We start from the raw sequence: 16,759 nt of genomic DNA on the forward strand, positions 1-16,759 counted from the left end.
AGGTTGAGAAAAACTGGAAATTTTATTGACTTAAACTATGTGCCATACTCAACATTTTTCTTCTCAGACTCACTTTTACTTGAGTCTATGTGTGTTAGCCAGGGTTCCCCAGGGAAAATAGGACCTGCAGGATGTGTGCGCATATATAGGTGATACAGATATTGCTACAGAGAGACAGAGACAGAGGCAGAGAGATAGAGATAGAGACAGAGACAGAGAAACAGAGGCAGAGAGATAGAGAAAGAGACAGAGACAGAGACAGAGATAGATGGAGACAGAGGCAGAGAGACAGAGAAGGACAGGAGGACAGACCGAGCCCAGAGCCTGCAGGATGGGGTAGACATAGGCTACAGAGCAGGGAAGAACGGGTCTTGCAGGCACAGGCAGGCAGTCCAGAGGCGGAGTCCCTCTTCCCTGGGAACTCAGTCTTATCCTCTCAAGGCCTTGAACTGATGGCCTGATTAAAAGTCCATCACACCTAGAAAATACCTCCATAGGAACATCTGGGCCAGTGTTTGAGCATCTGGGCCAAGGCCTGGCCAAGTAGACACATAAAATTAACCATCGAACTATACTGAAAATGTTGGTGTCTTAGTTTTTTCTTAAAATATGAAGTGCTGGGGAACCCAGATGCTTGGGGTAGCCTCTTCCTTGGACATGTTTGCACTTTGGTGGGAGATGCCTGCGCTGCAGCCGTGTGGGCCGGGAGGATGGGCATCTCTGCGGGTGGCTGCGGGTGCGGAGTGTGTGCAGAGGAGGGCCCCGTGGACTGAATGGGGCCCCCCCAGCCTCACTGGCGGTGCAGCCTGATCAGGGGGCGTGGGTCAGGCGGGTGGCCCTGGATGTGGGGGAGCCTGGCCCCCAGAGGGGCTTTTTCTGGGGTGCTGTGGTGCTCCATGTGGATGCGTGTGGGGCTGGCCCTTCCGCTGACCAGCCCCACCCTTCTGTTCCTTTCAGCGCTGTGGCGGCTTCCCAGCCTCGACTCCCAGGGACCCCCCTCTGTCTGAGGATGTGCAGCCTCCCAACACACCATCTCTCTGTGCTCCAGCCCACTTCCTCCCAGGGGAGAAGCCCCCCCCCTACACTCCATGACACATGGGCATAGATTGAAAAATAATTTAGTTTTGGTTTGTTAAAAAACAAAGCAGCCTCTACAAACCTTGCTTCTGTGGCCAACCTCCCGGGAACATTGGGGGAATGTTTGAGTCTGCGCCCTCTTTCCCCTCCTGGGCACATCTGTGGGCAGAGAGGCCAGGATCAGTGGTGGGGGGACAGAGCCCCAGGCTGCACCTCTATACGCTGGACACCAAAGAGATCCCAAATCCCCCCGAGCCCCCTTGCCCTGGGTGGTGTCGTCACTCACTAAACAAAGCTCACTTTCTTACCAGCCCCCCAGTGAGCTTGTCATTATTATTTTGCAAAGGGAATATGGCCCTGTGTGCCCCATGTGAACATCCTGTATCAAGGAGGTGTGTAGTATGTTTACATACTTACCTGTGTGTCCCCACAAAGCACAGGGCTCTGTGCTCGGAGCTGTGTTCATTTGGTACTTGCTGGGGATGGAAAGGTGCTTTGGCTTAAATATCAAATGCTGCCTGTAAGGTATGTGTGTTCACTGAGGTCTGTGTGCACTTCTTTTCCCAACCTGTTGTCACACCTGCAGAAAGACTTGCTACCTAAGGCTACATGTTTCCTATTCAAGGCATCTTTGCTTCCAGCTGCCATCTTTCATGAATTATTCTAGAGGCTGTCCAATCTGCTGTGTGGGGCGGCCCACAGGGGGCCTCCCTTGCCTGCAGAATAGATCCCTCTATGCCCCAATGTCTCTGCTCCAAGTGACCACGGGTGGGCGGCTTCTGAGGCCCTTCAGCCAGAGCCTGGGCCACAACTCTGCCTCTTGCAGACCAACAGCCATTGACCAAGACACACCTGGCGCAGCAGGTGGGCACCCACCTGGGCAATGATCAAATCCTGGCTGAGTGACAGGCCTGGGAACATTACAATCCTGGAGCACTGGAGAAAGAGGGGTGGAGACGGGAGGGGTGGGGGAGGGAGAGAAAAACCCGGAACAGGAGCCTTGGTCAGCGGCCGTGGTCTCTTGCCCCCTGAGCTGGCGCGGAGGCACATCTACCAGGCAACATTCCGGGCCTGGAACGGGAACCCCTCCCACTGCTTCCTGAGCCCAAGGCGCGCTTTCTCTAAAGGTGACGTGCAGGTTCCTACGGGGAAGCAGCGCACATGGGATGTGGGGCGTGTGGTGGGCCAGGTGAGGAGCCCGGCACGCTGGCCCTAGAGGAGCTGCTTGCTACAGGCAAAGAGGCGGGAGGCCTGGCCCCTGGTCCTGTGAGCCGCCTTCAGGTTCTAGGAGTGGGATGGAGTCTGGGGTGGCTCCGAGCCCCAACTGGTCACGGCCCAGCCTTGACCTTTGCAGAGGAAATCCCCCTTCAGCGCAGGGCTGGCAACGGGGAGTGTGGAGGCAGCCAGCCCTGTGCTCGGGGGCGGGGGGTCTGAGAGGGGATGCCAGGGCCCCCCAGCAAGCACCTCATCTGCCTGGAGTTTAGGAACCAGCTCTGTGTGGCCAATCAGGAAGCTGCGGCAATCTGAGGTGTTGTCTCCGTCCCTGAGTTCCCTGTCGTGGGAGCCTGGACTCCACCCACTGGAGTGTGCCCCTCGCTCTCAGGCGATCTGGGGGAGTGAAGTGGTGCCTCCTGGGCCAGGACGTCCGCCTCCTCAGGACCCGTCCTGCTTAGAAGCGCCCCTGAGCTGCAGCCTGGCAGCCTGTGCTGACCGGACCCAGGCCGCCAACCCCAGCAGATGGCCACGCACGTACCAGGAGACACAAGGATACTTTCTGACCTCCGCACTCATCCTGGGCCCAGAGCCACACAGTAGTGTCCCGGTTCACACCCATGTCACCCAAACCCACTTCTATCTGGCTGGTGAACCCAAGAGCTGATAAAAATATTAAACTCCCAGGCCAACAATTTTGCTCTTGCCCACAAGAATGTCTTTATCCCTTGTACCAGCCACAAAGAATGTGAATAATTCGACTCCCAGCCTGGTGGTGGCTCCAGGCACCCTCCTTCATCCCCAGGACAGCTCCCATGCCCTGCACCTGACCCCCCGCCCCAGTCCCCGACATAGGTCTCCATGCCCTGCACCCCACACATGCCCACACCTGACCCCCCAGTCCCAAGATAGTGCCCCACAGTCTGCACCCTGCACAACCAGATGGTGGTGATGGTTGCACAGGTTTGTTAATGTATAAAACCCACTGAATTGTACCTTGTTAAAGGGTGAATATTGTGGTACATGACTCGTATCTCAATGAAACAGGGCGGAATACCCTGATGTCAATGCATGTGAAGCAGAACCGGGAGGACAGCGTGTGTCCAGTTAACAAGAACAAGACCCTCATCATCACTGTGAAGAGTGGCCCCTAGCTGAGCAGAGATGCCCTATGAACTCAGGGGAAATGTTGTCTGGCCTACAGGAAGAGGGAAAAAGTCCAGGAGGCAAGGCCCTCATTCCATTAGTGGCTCCCCAGACAGCAACAGTTACATACGTATGTATTTCCTTTTCTCGTGTTCTAAACTGATTTAATTATGAAATTTCATATACGGGCAGAACGAATGCTTAAAGCTAAGGTACAAGGGCTTGAGGCACTTGAGAGCCCAGCCCCTCCCACCTCTGCCCCAGTGCAGGATTTTGTGTGGACACGTTTCAGCTCCTTTGGATCAGTACCAAGGAGCGTGATTGCTGGATCAGATGCTAAGAGTGCGTTTGGCCCCGTGAGAAGCCACCAGACGGTCTGCACCATTCTGCTCTCCCTCTGCAGAGTGGGTGAGCTCCTGCTGCTCCTCGTGCTCGCCAGCACTGGGTGCTGTGGGTGGTCTGGATGGTGGCCATGCTGGTCTATGGCAGCGGTGTCCTGCTGTCACGTTAATCTGCAGTTCCCTGAGCACCTGCTTTGGGGAGGTGTCTGTCCAGGTCTTTTGCCCATTTTTATTTGGGCTGTTTGTTTTCTTACTGTTGAATTTTAAGAGTTCTTTGTTTATTTTGGATATGGGTCTCTTGTCAGATGTGTCTTTTGCAAATACTTTCTCCCCGTCTATGGTTTGTCTTCTCCTTCTTTCTGTCTTCCAAAAGTTTTAACTTTGCTAAAGTTCAGCTTGCCCAATCTGTCTTTTATGGATTATGCCTTTGGTACTGTGTCTACAAAGTCATCGCCATGCCCAACCTTGGAATTTTATAGTTTCGCCTTTTACATTTAGGTATGTGATCCTTTTTTGAGTTATTTGTGAAGGTGTAAGGTCTGGATTTATTTCTCAGCAAGTGGACATCCAGTTGCTCCAGTGCCATTTGTTGAAGAGATGATCTTTGCCCCACTGTATTGCCTTTGCTCCCTTGTCAAAGACCCGTGACTGTATTTATGTGGGTCTATTTCTAGGCTCTCTGTTCGCTCCACGGATCAATCTGTCTATTCTTTTGGCAATACCAGTCTGTATTGATCGTGGTATCTTGCAGTAGGTCCTGAAGTCACATACAGTCAATCTTGTGAGTTCATGAAGTTCTTGGTTTTAATGTTGCTCAAGTTTTAAATCTTCTCTCTCATCATGAGGGCATTTTGTGTTTTATTTAAGAAATAGGTCTCTATCTTAGGTCTTGATAACACTCTTCTGTCACAAGGGTCAGCAAAGTCTGTGTGTAGAAGGCCAGATAGTAAATATTGTCGGCTTAGAGGCCAGTAGGTGTGTAGTTACTACTCAACTCTGCCACTGTGGACCAATACAGGTGTAGACATTAGTACCTTCATGGGCCTGGCTGTGTGCCAATGAGCTTTACTAAGAAGGAGGGGTGGATAACACTGACTGGCTATAGTTTCACATGATCTTCTAAGTGCCTTATAGATCACTTTTAGATCTAAATAGATAGTCTACCCTTGTATTATGTGAGTTAAGTTTCAAATTTCCTTTATTTTTAATGCAGCGGCTTTCAACAGGGATGGTTTTGTGTCTGGGGGCCATCTGGCAATGTCTGGAGACATTTGTGATTGTCATGCATGCTGTGGGGGTTGGGACACAAAGAACAAAGAGCAAACAAAATTATTGTGGCTCTTCACTTATAAAGCAAACAAGCAGCACAGACCATAAATCTGTACACAGCATAATCCATTCCCCACTGCAGCTCCATAGCACAAATCAAATGGTCTAGGATCCTCCTCCCTGAGGCAGAATCAGTTCATCCAGCTGCTCTAACACAGCACACGCTCAGAATCACCCCAGCCCCACCTCCAGGGTTCACAGTCAGAATCATTCCCCTTCCCTCCCTTCCCTCCACAGCACACAGGCAGAATAGCCCCAGCCCCATGGCACACAGTCAAATGGCATGGAGCTTCGTCTGTCCCAGAGTCCTCTGTAGCCAGTCCTGCCTGGTTGGATGGTGGTGAGGGTGCCAACATGCCTGGCACAGGTGGGCAATGTACTGCCGCATTCAGCTGTTTATGGCCATAAGCTTTTTCTTGGTAGTAGTTAGAATAACCCCCAGCGCCCACCACAGCAGGAAACACATTTGTGCCTAGCCCCACTGGATGGGAGATGAACCCATGGTGGTCAGAATGCCCCTGAGCCATGGCCTCTGTTGTGTGTGCCCACGGGGTTCTGCAGCTCAGTGTGTGTGTGCTCTTAGCTCTGGCCGTCCTGGCCTTCTTGAGAGATTGGGGCTGGCTAGGGGAACATTCCACAGGAACATTCCAGAGCTGCCTCTACAGTGAGGGAAACCAGACAACACCACGGGGAATGGTGCAATGACAAGTTGAGAAATGGATCAGGCCCCAAAGCTGCTTTGGGCTCCCGATGTCTCATGAGGCCCCTGGTGGGCAGCATGATGCTTCCCGGGGGGCCACAGGCAGAACCCACCTCCACACTTCTTAGAGCTGTAGCCCGCTGGCGCTGGAGGCTGTCTGGGCTCAGCCCAACCCAGCTACCTGCCCATTCCAGAGCCAGCAGAGGGGGCCTGGGTTTGGGGGTCTCCTTATGGTGCAAGTGGGCACATAGATCCACCCCGGTTGCAGACCAAGAGTGGGGAAGTGCCGTGGGAAGGGGCCCATCCACTAGGACCTTGGCTGAAGATGGACATTTCTTGAGGACGCAGCTGGTTGGAGCAGCCCAGGGACAGCCCAACATGCACCCTCCAAGGACACAGCTTCCCTGCATCCCTTGTTTCTCGTGCACCGGCATGTAAAACTACCTGAAGAACCTCTTAGACTAGTTTTCTCAAGTCCTGAGTCAACAGAATTTCCACCCAGATGCTACTAAATACTTAGGAAAACAATTCAGGCGGGTAGTGGTGGTGTCCAGACACACATGTGGCTGTGGGCAGGCAAGGGAGTGCCGAGGGCATGGTGGAGGTGCCAGGGACCCCTGGGCAGCCTCGGTGGCCTGGCCTCCCACAGCCCGTGGGCCTTCCTGTGTCCTTGCTGTGGCATCTGCTGCCTTCTGCCATCATCTCCGAGGGTAGCAGGTCTGGGGAGGGGTCCCCCTGGTGGGTGTCTGTGATGGCCAGCTCTCCCAGAGACCTGGAGACCCCTTCAGGGGTGGGCCAGCCATGGGTGAGGAGGGATGCTCACCTCCTCCCATCAGGACATTTGGGGCCATTCCACTTGCCAGTTCTTGAAGCCATACCTTGCTCTCTAGAAGCCTGGAGGGGAATCTCTCCTCCAGCAATGCACCGCTCACATGGATTCTTGTGTCCTCGTCACTTAGCTGTGGGCGGACACCTCAGCCTTCTGCCCTCCCCTCTGCACCTGCTTGTCTCTGCATCAGGTTGTGAGTTAGGGACTCGTGTGCAGTTGCCAGGGGGACACCCAGGCACTAGAACTCGGACTGTTCTGTGCTTGGTTGATGCGGCTTCCAGGGATCACTCTGTATTGAGAAATGACAGGGCTATGGGACAATTTGCTGCCATCCGTGGTACAACATCTGAAAGAAAACACAACCCAGACCTGCCCCACAGCCTCAGAACATTTGCTGGTCTTTGATATCTTAAAAAAAAAGAATCTCAGTCTTGGAGGAGCCATTGAGTTGTTGAGCACAATCCCCAGTGGATGCTGGAAACTTCTCTGGCACATTCTGCACCACGCCTGCTGTGACAGTGACCACCAGCCATGGGGCAAGCACTGTCCCGACAGGCACAGGGACACGCCCTGCTCTGCCCCACCCTGCCCCACCCCTGGGCCTCTGTGACCTCAGCTGTGTGCTGGTAGCCCTGCCCCCCCCCCCGCCCCGTGCATTTCCTATGATGATGTTCCTGGGGTCAGAGGGCTGAGGGTTATCTATCTCACAGAGCAGCAGGTGGACCTGTGTGCTGAGTCCAGTGGCTCTGTGCCAGGAGTAGTGCCCGTTGGAATAGAGAAAACAGGGATTTCCCTTTTACACGGAGAAAACGGGAGGCTGAGGGGTGAATGGGTTTGTCTAGGGAGAGAGATGCAGGTACCGACCAGCTCTGTTCCAGGAGGGGTGGCCGTGGCCCTGTATCTGCCCAAGTCATGTCCACGGCACCGGGAGCCAGGAGCCGGGTAGGGGGAGCAGGGGAGGTGCCCGGAGCTGAGCCCAGCACCCCGGACGCCGTGTTGCTGACACCAGCCACTGCACGGTAACAAGCAAGGAGCCAAGCCTGCAGCACAGTTAAAAGGGTCTGTAAATATTTTATTTTTCCATGTTTTTAGGCCAGAAAGAAGCATTTGGTAATAAAAATAACAGAGAACTATCCCCTGGGTCTGCTCTGGCATGTGCCAGCCCTCCACACGGAGGGTGCTCCGGGGTCGGGGCTGTGGCTTTGGTGGCTAACAGCAGTGCCCTCAGCTATATACATGTATGTTACAAGGCAGAAAACAGTCTGGAAGGAAGCTCGGCCTGTGGGAGTGCGGGGTCCAGAGCTGCTCATGTGGTGGGCTTGGGCTGGGGAGACCAAGGCCTCCCGTCTTCCTGCTCGACCGGGGGGCAGGAGTGGGACGTGATGTCACTGTGCTTGTAGGCGGCCTCGTCCAGGTCCAGCGCCTTCTGGTTGACCTCCAGCGTCATACAGCCGCGGTAGAAAGCCGTGACTGGCGCTGAGGTCACAGGCACATCTGGGCCAGTGAGAAGAAACAAACACCATCTTAGCAGATGAGCCACCCCGTCTGTGGGAGCCCGGGCTCCCTGGGCCCCCCGTCCCCCCGCCCAGTGCTCCAAGCATCCGCAGGCTCGTCTCCTCCCCCACCCTCCTCCTCAGGGGCGCAGGTGTCTTCTGTCCAGAATGGCACCAGCTCGGCTGCATGCTTGTAGGCAAGCAGGTCCCCAGCCAGTGTGTCCAGATAGTCAAATCGATTAAATAAATGCAATCTTCCTCTTGGCTCCAGTGAGTCAGTCGTGCCGCAGGGCTCCCAACCCATCCTCCTCAAAGGTTTGTTTGTTCAAACTAAATGGAGCTTGTGTCTGCGGGCCGAGCCAGGAGTCCTGGCCTGCACAGTGAGTGAGAACCTACATGGGGCCTTGGGGGCCGCTGGGGGTCAGGTCAGCAGCTGGCCCTTGATCATTCACGGCCATGGCAAGCACACGGCGCCTGGTCAGAATCGGGTCCCCAGTCTGTAGGAGGTGGCTGCATGCGGCCCCTTCCTGGGCATAGCAGGAGCTGAAGGTGACCCTGTCCCCAGAAGCTGTACATCTGGACCAGGGAGCAGGCTGGTGGGGGCGTCCCAGGACACCTGGACTCCCGTGTGGCCCCTGGAGGCTAGGCCTGCCCTACAGGCCACAGCCACAGCCTCTGTGTGATGCGTAGTCAGGTGGGTGCTCTCCGAGGATGCGGGTTGAGCAGGTTCAGCTGGTGCTTGTCCCTGTGAGCTGGTCTCAGCCTCAATCCCTGAACTGCCAAGCGGGCACTGATACACTAAGGCATCATGATGCCAGCCAGGGGTGTACCTGTGTTTTCTCTTCATCTAAAAGTTCACCCTATACAGAAAGACACACTGGGGCTGGTGGGAACAGCAGGTGCCGCACCCGAGCATGAGGCCATGGAGCCATACCTGGCAGTCCCCCGACGAAGGTGAGCACGGAGCCCTGCAGGTGTCTCCCAAGCACGGCCAGGCTCTCCCGCAGTCCCGCAGAACTCACTTCGCTCTGGCCCTTGGTGCCGTCGACCTCCAGGGTGGCCTCATCCTTCCGCACAGACACGGCCACTTGGTGCTCCTGGCCGTCACACACCTTCATCTCCATCAGGGCCAGGGTGACGCTCTCCACAGCCAGGATGACCAGCTGTGGGGACATGCGCACCTGAGCGTGCAGGCCTCCTGTCCCACTGCCCACACCCCGAACCCTCCGTGGGGGTGGGGTCCCCTGCAGCCTGGGCGCTGCGTTCTGTGGCACACTGGTCCAGGACTCAGTTTCCACAAGTGTGAGGTGGGGGTGGGCAACATTATCCCAGGGCAAGAGTCAGGGCACCGTACTGTCCAGCCATCTAGGTGGATGTGCTGTCTGCGCGTCCACAATCCAGAACACAGGACATGGAAGACCCTGACCCGTAAGCCACAGCAGAGTGGCTGGAGGTGTGAGGAGGTAAATGCAAACATTCCAGAAGACAGCTGGCCACGTAACCCAGTGTCCACAACCGCAGAACGTGCCTCTGATAACGCGGGCCAGACACACAGTCCAACACGGGGACAGACACGGGCCAAACAGAAGGACAGACAGACGCCCCAGCAGCAGGGACAGACAGGGGCCCCGACAGCGGGATGGGCAGGGGCTCTGACAGTGAGATGGACAGAAGCCCCAGCAGCAGGGTCCCTGGGCAGGGCTGTGTGGCCGGGGGTCTGCCGGTGTCTGTGCCCTGGGAGGATCCTCCCCCTGTGGCAGCTCCAGCTGTTTGTAGGTGGCCGGAGGGGCAGGTGCAGACAGCGTGCATGCGGACGGCACTTGGTGGGGTTGGGGGTGGGGGTGGGGGTGAGGGTGGGGATGGGGGTCCCTGCTGCTGGCCCTGGACCAGTCGGGGGCAGGCTGGCTGGGTGTGCCCATTCCCTCCCCGGTGGGCGGGTCCTCCCACTTTGGACAGAGGCAAGAAGAAAAAGCTCCTTCCTCTGCCCCTTGGCTGTTCTGTGGAGACAATGCGTCCCACACAGTGGTGGTCAACTGGGTTGGGTATGAAGGGCCAGCTGGACAGAGGACAGCCACACTCAGGGCTCGGCTGCATCACCCAGGGGTTTGGGCCTACATGTCTGAGGGCGCAGGAGAGACTGGGAGCCTGACCATGTTAGTGAAGGGGTCGGACACCAACACGAGCAACTGACGCTCGTCTTCCTGACGCCAGGTTGGCCAACTGTCGGGGGTAAGTGGCCTCACACAGCTTTGACCTCAGGCTGTGTTGGGTGACCTCGGGTCCAGTGTTCCCAGCCACGTGGCCGTCGGGCTGGTGAAGGCTGCGCGGCCCTGGGTCAGCTTCCTGAGGCAGGACTGGGCCCCACCCAGGAGGGAGGCCGGGGCCACAGTGAGCGGTACCTGCTTTTTGAGTTTCTTGGTGGAGTGGTAGTCAACCAGGGCCACGGAGAGGGCCACCACGTGGTCACCAGCCACCAGCGCGAGCAGCACCCCCGTGTCAGCGGCGGGGCGGATCCGAGCCATGACCTCTATCTGCCAGGTTGCTTCAGTGCCCACGTCCAGCGAGGTCCGAGCTGCGGTGAGGGCGGCGCATCAGAAGGTGAGTGAGGGGGTCGCCGGCCCCGCCTGGCCGCAGGGGCCCCACCTGAGCACAGGGCCACAGGAGAACCCCGTCCCCGGGGAGCCAGCCGCCGCGGACATGCGCTCCTGACTCGGGCTCCGGGGTCCCTGCTGGCCGCCATGAGCCACGGCGCCCTCCACGGGCTCTCCCCTTCCTCCCCCGCACAACAGCCTGAGCTGTGGGCCCTCGGGCCGCCCGCCCCCTGCGCCCGTCAGGCCCACCAGCAGGTCAGACTGCTTAGAGAACCTGGGAGTCTCTGCGAGCTGCGCTGAGCGCCATCGTCACAGACCCATGGCCTCCTGCCATGGGGGGCAGCGCTGCTGCCATCGTCCCGCCTCAGGGGAGCAGCTCCACATGGAGGCACCTCCTGTATACAGAACGCATGCGACGTATATGGGATAGGATGCGCGAGCATCAGAGTGAAGGACGCGTAGAGCATCCTGCACATCTTGCATGGATGGTTCCAGAAAACACATTCTGGTAGAAAGGGCCGGCTCGTGGTGGTCTGGGGGCCAACACCACAGCACACCTCCTCCCTACGCTTCAATCCGCTGATGTCGGCGCCGCAGGACAGACTCCGCCCCACGGAGTGAAGTGCGCGTCTCGGGGACGTCAGCATCCTGACGGAGGAGTCCATTTGGGCCGCGGACGTTGGAGCTCAGGCGCTCGGCTGCAGGCAGGTTCCTGGAGATTTCCACCGAGCTGCAAGCTCGCGTCCCGAACCATCTGTGGGCCCCCAGCCCTGACTGGGGTCTGTTACGGTCGGCTCCCGATAACTGTCCCCTGAATGCATGTAGAACTGGAAAAAGCGGGCAAAAACCAAAAATAAAACCAAAAAACTCAGTGATCTTCCCTGTGGCCAAGTTTTGCCTTTATTTCTGACAGAGGAGAGTGTTTCCTGGTGCTGCTTTCCCGTGACAGGACTGGGCACACCGGGCCTCCGTGGTTCTGTGGGGCCACTCAGGAGGTGAGGGCTCTTCTGCCACAGTCTGTGACTTCCTGAGGGGTCCCTGCCGTGTTATAAAATGGTACCATTGGAGGTTTACTAACAGGGCCCAGAGTTCCAAATACCATTTGGCCTTTGCAGTCTTGTACCTGAACAAGCAGAGCCCCCAGCAGAAATAGTGGGCAGCCCTGGGGTCCGCGAGGTGGCGTAGCCAAGGCACAGATGACCTGTGTGGCCTATGCTGTGTCACACAAAGTGTAGATGATCCTCAGACGGGTCTGGACACGGGCTGCATGGCAGGTTCCTGGGCCCGTGACCCCACCCAGGGGGCCCCGCACGGCCAGGTGCACCTGCATTTTCCTGGGCCAGGCATGGGGCCCTCCTGACTCCGGGCAACAGTTTAGGGCTCGTGGGCATCACAGGAGCTTCCAAAAGGTCTGTTCCCGCAGGTTCCCCTTCTTCTCCTGCATGGTCCTCAATGCTGGCGTGGCTGGACCCAGCTCTGCTGAGACCCGCACCTTCTCGGCAACACGACAGGGCTGGCTACCCCTCTGGCGCCTCCTGGCCGGCCCTCCTCCTCCTCCTCTCTTTCCTTCAATGTAGAGCTCCTTGGAGCCCCAGAGGCAGCCCTCTGGATGCTGCCCCATCCACTCTTCATGAGGTCCTGCTGACTGCAACGCCAAGCGTGTTCTTGAGAGCTTCTCTGCCAACGTGCAGACACCGAAGCTCGTTTTGTCCCAGAACCCTGAGGGTTCTGCCAGCATCCCCTGAGGTCCCTCACGTCCCACCTGCCTGCCCATCTCCAGCTGTCCCAGTGCCAGCAGGGCAGTTTGTCTGCTCCTGCCTGTCATTTCTTCCTCACTGGTTCCCTGGAAACCTTGACTGGGAGCAGCCACCCTGAGAGGTAGTCATAGGGCTGGGCGGTGGGGCGGGGCTCAGCTTCTCCTGGACTCTGCTGTCCAGGGAAGCTGTTCCCTGCTTTATCCACTTGCATTGTGTATGATCTGGAAGCATAAGCACCATGCCAGAGCCGAGACTTACTGTAATCCAGGCTGTAGAAGGCAAACCCGCTCCCAGGGTAGAAGGACCCTTTCTCCGTCACAGAGAAGCACTGCATCTTGGGGTTTGCTTTTACAGTCTCTTGGATGGTGGTGTCTTCACCATTCAGCCAGTTCCAGCTCCTCATACAGCCATCCAGGCGGGGGTTTATCTGGAAGGATGGAGAAATCCCAGTGGCTTCCTGGGACCACCCTGCTCGGATGGATGGGGATGCCCTCTTGGCTACTACAAGATGGACAAGCCCTACTTGTGGAGAGTATCTATTTCCCAAAACTCTCCTCACTGGACAAAATGAGTCCTTGCAGGACACCCAGCACTCACAGTGGGTCCTCACCCAAGCAAGGTAAGGGTATTGTGCATCCCATATGGACGCCCACCTTTTGTGTCTGCATGGGGTTTGCCCACTCATTCCCAGATCAGAGCGCCGACCACCCCCTGGAAGGAAGTGGACGAGGGGATGGGTACACAGTGGTCTCTGGTACCTATGGAAATGTGAGTGTAGGGGCCGGGCATGCAGATTCCAGAGCACCAGGCACTTGCTACATGGTTTGGAGCAAATCGGTCACCCCTGCCTGTATTTGTGAAACAAGGAGGTGTAAACAGCAACTATGGGACCCTGGAATGGGGCTGATGCTCGAAGTCATGTGTAGCACCTCCTCCTCCATTCCTGTAGGGAGGACCAGGCCAATACCTCCCACCAGGGGAACTGCAACATGCCCATAACCCATTTCTTCCCTTGTACGGGAGTCCTAATCACAGGAGGGACTCTGGCCACTGACGTCCACAGGCTTGGTGAGGGAGAAATCCCAGTGAGGGTGAGGGCGGGGTGCAGGGGGGCTGAGGCCGGGCAGGGCAGCGAGGAGCGACTAATACCAACCACCCCGTCAGTCCTGCTCCCCTATGGCAGGGTTAACAACACAAATGTTCTTGGGAATTGTCCAAAAAAGTTGACTATTCTTTTCGTTAAAGAACGATTTCATTGTGTTTTATCTCCACTGAAAAACAGGCATCTTTAGTATCATTTCAGAGGACTGAAATGAATCTCGGGCAGAGGCGCACCTGCTGCGTGTTAACCTCTGGGGGGATGGCTGCCCAAGCGCAGTGAGCTTGTGGCCTCGCCTGTGCTGGGCTGATACCAGTACTCAGTACTCACGGGCTGGACCAAGTCCTTCTCTTTGAAGGGAATGCCTCCCACGGTAAGGTTCAGGTGGTACAACCCTCTGTCCAGCTGAAACAGATCCCCGGCCACCGCGATCTTCATGACGGCGTCTTTGTTCACTTTGATGACCAGATTCCGATCCAGCTCTTCCATGGAGATCTGAAGAAGACGGTGCTTTCAGGGGGTACACCTTCCAAAAGGGACCCCTGACCTTGGGGACCACGCCCCCATCGCCACTGAGGGCCAAGCCACCTCCACCCTCAGGGAACAACATTCATCATGCATACACCTCACAATCCCCATGTGCCAACATGACCCTGGCGCCCCCTCCAGGCCCCGATGGGCCCCCCCCAGCCCTGGATGCCCCCTCCAGGGCCCCCAGCCCTGCCTCCCCACTCTGGGTTCCCCCAGCCCTGCCTCCCCCTTCTGGGGCCCCCAGCCCCGTCTCCCCACTCTGGGTCTCCCCAGCCCTGCCTCCCCGCTCTGGGCTCCCCAGCACCGGCTCCCCCCAGCCCTGCCACCACTCTCTGGGCACCCCCAGCCCCGTCTCCCCACTCTGGTTCTCCCCAGCCCTGCCTCCCCGTTCTGGGCTCCCCAGCACTGCTCCCCCCAGCCCTGCTCCCCCCAGCCCTGTCACCACTCTCTGGGCACCCCCAGCCCCGGCTCCCCCCCTCTGGATCTCCCCAGTCCTGTCTCCCCTCTCTGGGTCTCCCCAGCCCCGCCTCCCCGACTCTGGGCCACCCCAGCCCCAGCTCCCCCTCCACTCCCCCTCCCACACCCAAACCACTTGTAGCCACCTCCCTGGTCCCATCCTGATGCTCCTCTAAGCCCCCCAGGAACTGCTTGCAGGGAGCAGGAATCCCACCTGACGTCATGCCTTCCATGTGGTGCTTTGCGTCCCCTCTATGCAGTGTGCAGTCCCATGTGCCCCACCCAAGGCAGGAGGACACATTTCTAAATCCCAGCAGATATTCAGGTGCCAGGTATAGCCTGGATACCGCATGGGCATGTGGATTCACTCCAGAAGTTTCTGTTCTGGGCAGCCTGTGTGGCTCAGCAGTTTAGCGCCGCCTTCAGCCCAGGGTATGGTCCTGGGGACCCGGGATCAAGTCCCACATCAGGCTCCCTGCATGGAGCCTGCTTCTCCCTCTGCCTGTGTCTGTGCCCCCCTCTCTCTCTCTGTGTCTCTCATGAATAAATAAAATCTTAAAAAAAAAAAAAAAAAAGAAGTTTCTGTTCTTTCCTCCTTTCCATGCAGGGAAATTTAAAAACCCATCTCTAAACTCAGGGTGTCCTCCTAACCCACCAGAAGCCTATCAACTTCTTTTTTGGTTAAAGAGGGAAACATGTAGGTCCTTGAGTCAGAGTGTGGTCAAGAGGACACCGGCGTGTGTGTCAGGGCCGCCAGGAGCAGGAGTGCGTCAGGGACCCTCAGGCTCCAAGCCCACAGGTGCCAGGTTCCTTGGGCAGAGCTCCTGTCATCTCGACCCCGAGGGAGCCGCTTCCCTCTGGCTCTGCCATGTTATCTGAGCTCTGCACTGGTGTCCCTCCCACTGCTCGGGAGACACTTGGGCCTCAAGAGCTCAGGAAAGAAGGCAGAGGTTAGCAAACATCCACATCACCTTTATTCAGAATTTCCCATTTTATCTTGACTTCTAAAGGGAAAAGAATGCTTTTCTCTCTCAAGTGCTTACTTCTAAAAGCCCACTTCCAACTGGGGGCCTCTGGACTTCTGGAGGGGCCTGTGTGTCACAGGCTATTGTGTTCTGAGCATCAGGATGCAGGACAGGGCAGTGGCAAGACAGCTGCCCTCGGCACGGTCTCACCAGGAGCGAATGGTTCAGGCTCTGGGTGGTCAGGGCATTCTCCAGAAGGAGGCGCCCACGTGGGTGGGAGTGTGCCGGGGTTTCTGTGGGAATGGCACAGGCCCCAGAAGCCAGGTCCTGGGACGGTGTGGATGCATGGAGACAGGAGCTGCGCCCAGACCTCAGTCCAGGGACCCCCGCCTCAGCACTGTGGATGTTCTGAACGGGACGGTTTTCTGAGACGTGGGGCATCCTGTGTGCTGCAGGGTGACCAGCAGCCCTCTGGCTCTGACTCTGCTGCCAAGAGCAGCTCTGACAAGCAGAACCAGGACATAGCCAGCAGCTCCTGGTGGAACAGCCCCTGAGACCACAGCTCTTGCCCCATCACATGCGGACTCGCAGGGCAGGGGCCTGTGCAGTGTCCACTCACTGCTGACTGTGCAAACGCGTGAGCAAATGCCAGGGCCCTTCCCCGGGAGTCCCATATGCCAGCCGGCCTGGGGCTGGAGTGGTGGCCACACTCACCGTCTGCCATGTGCCGTGGTTGATGACAGGCCCACTGCTGGTGACACGGCCGACACCATGGTAGCGGAGCTGCAGTTCCAGCCGGCCAGCCCGCAGGCCCAGCACGATCCAGGTACTGTCCTGATGGCCTCCAGCAAAGAAGAGGACGCCTTCAGGGTCATAGGTCCTGAAGTCGAATTCGGTGACCAGCCTGAGGGCCAGCACGAAAAAGAAACAGGTGATGCATGGGCTGGCGGCTCACGGCCTCCTGCCCCAGGGACCCAGACCAGCAGGGAGAGAGCAGCCGTGTGCAGGCAGCCTGGGATTCTTCCCTGAATGCCAGAAGCACTGGTGGGCGCCCAGAGGCCCAGAGTTGGAGCCGTGCTGCTGTGGCTGGGCAGGGAACGGGCTGACTGCCTAGACCGCTGGGGTGCAGCCTGGGGCATGGCCCAGGGGTCTGTGGGCCCAGGGAGCATCAGGCCAGCCATTCCTCGGGCTCTGGTCCACTCTGCTCTGTATTGTGTGAGCCGCCGCCTCTCA

At 57.5% G+C, this 16,759-nt stretch overlaps 2 protein-coding genes across 5 annotated transcripts in view; one reads left to right on the forward strand and one right to left on the reverse strand.

Annotated features, from left to right (window-relative positions):
• Positions 1–2,020, forward strand: part of TMEM255B (transmembrane protein 255B) — a 34,494-nt gene extending 32,474 nt beyond the window's left edge. For all 3 annotated transcript variants that reach the window (XM_025441352.3, XM_035704619.2, XM_025441351.3), the window contains one exon: positions 958–2,020. In XM_025441352.3, the coding sequence (XP_025297137.2) occupies positions 958–1,092 (135 nt within the window). In that variant the 3' untranslated portion in view covers positions 1,093–2,020. The remainder of the gene's footprint in view (positions 1–957) is intronic.
• Positions 2,021–7,685: 5,665 nt separating this feature from the next.
• Positions 7,686–16,759, reverse strand: part of GAS6 (growth arrest specific 6) — a 32,962-nt gene continuing 23,888 nt past the window's right edge. For both annotated transcript variants that reach the window (XM_025441349.3, XM_025441350.3), the window contains exons 10-15: positions 16,241–16,430; positions 13,905–14,069; positions 12,734–12,902; positions 10,527–10,699; positions 9,062–9,290; positions 7,686–8,128 (exon numbers count right to left, since the gene is read on the reverse strand). In XM_025441349.3, coding sequence (XP_025297134.1) covers positions 7,941–8,128; positions 9,062–9,290; positions 10,527–10,699; positions 12,734–12,902; positions 13,905–14,069; positions 16,241–16,430 — 1,114 coding nt within the window. In that variant the 3' untranslated portion in view covers positions 7,686–7,940. The remainder of the gene's footprint in view (positions 8,129–9,061; positions 9,291–10,526; positions 10,700–12,733; positions 12,903–13,904; positions 14,070–16,240; positions 16,431–16,759) is intronic.

Source organism: Canis lupus, chromosome 22 (assembly GCF_003254725.2).
Source record: "Canis lupus dingo isolate Sandy chromosome 22, ASM325472v2, whole genome shotgun sequence".
NCBI lineage: Eukaryota > Metazoa > Chordata > Mammalia > Carnivora > Canidae > Canis > Canis lupus.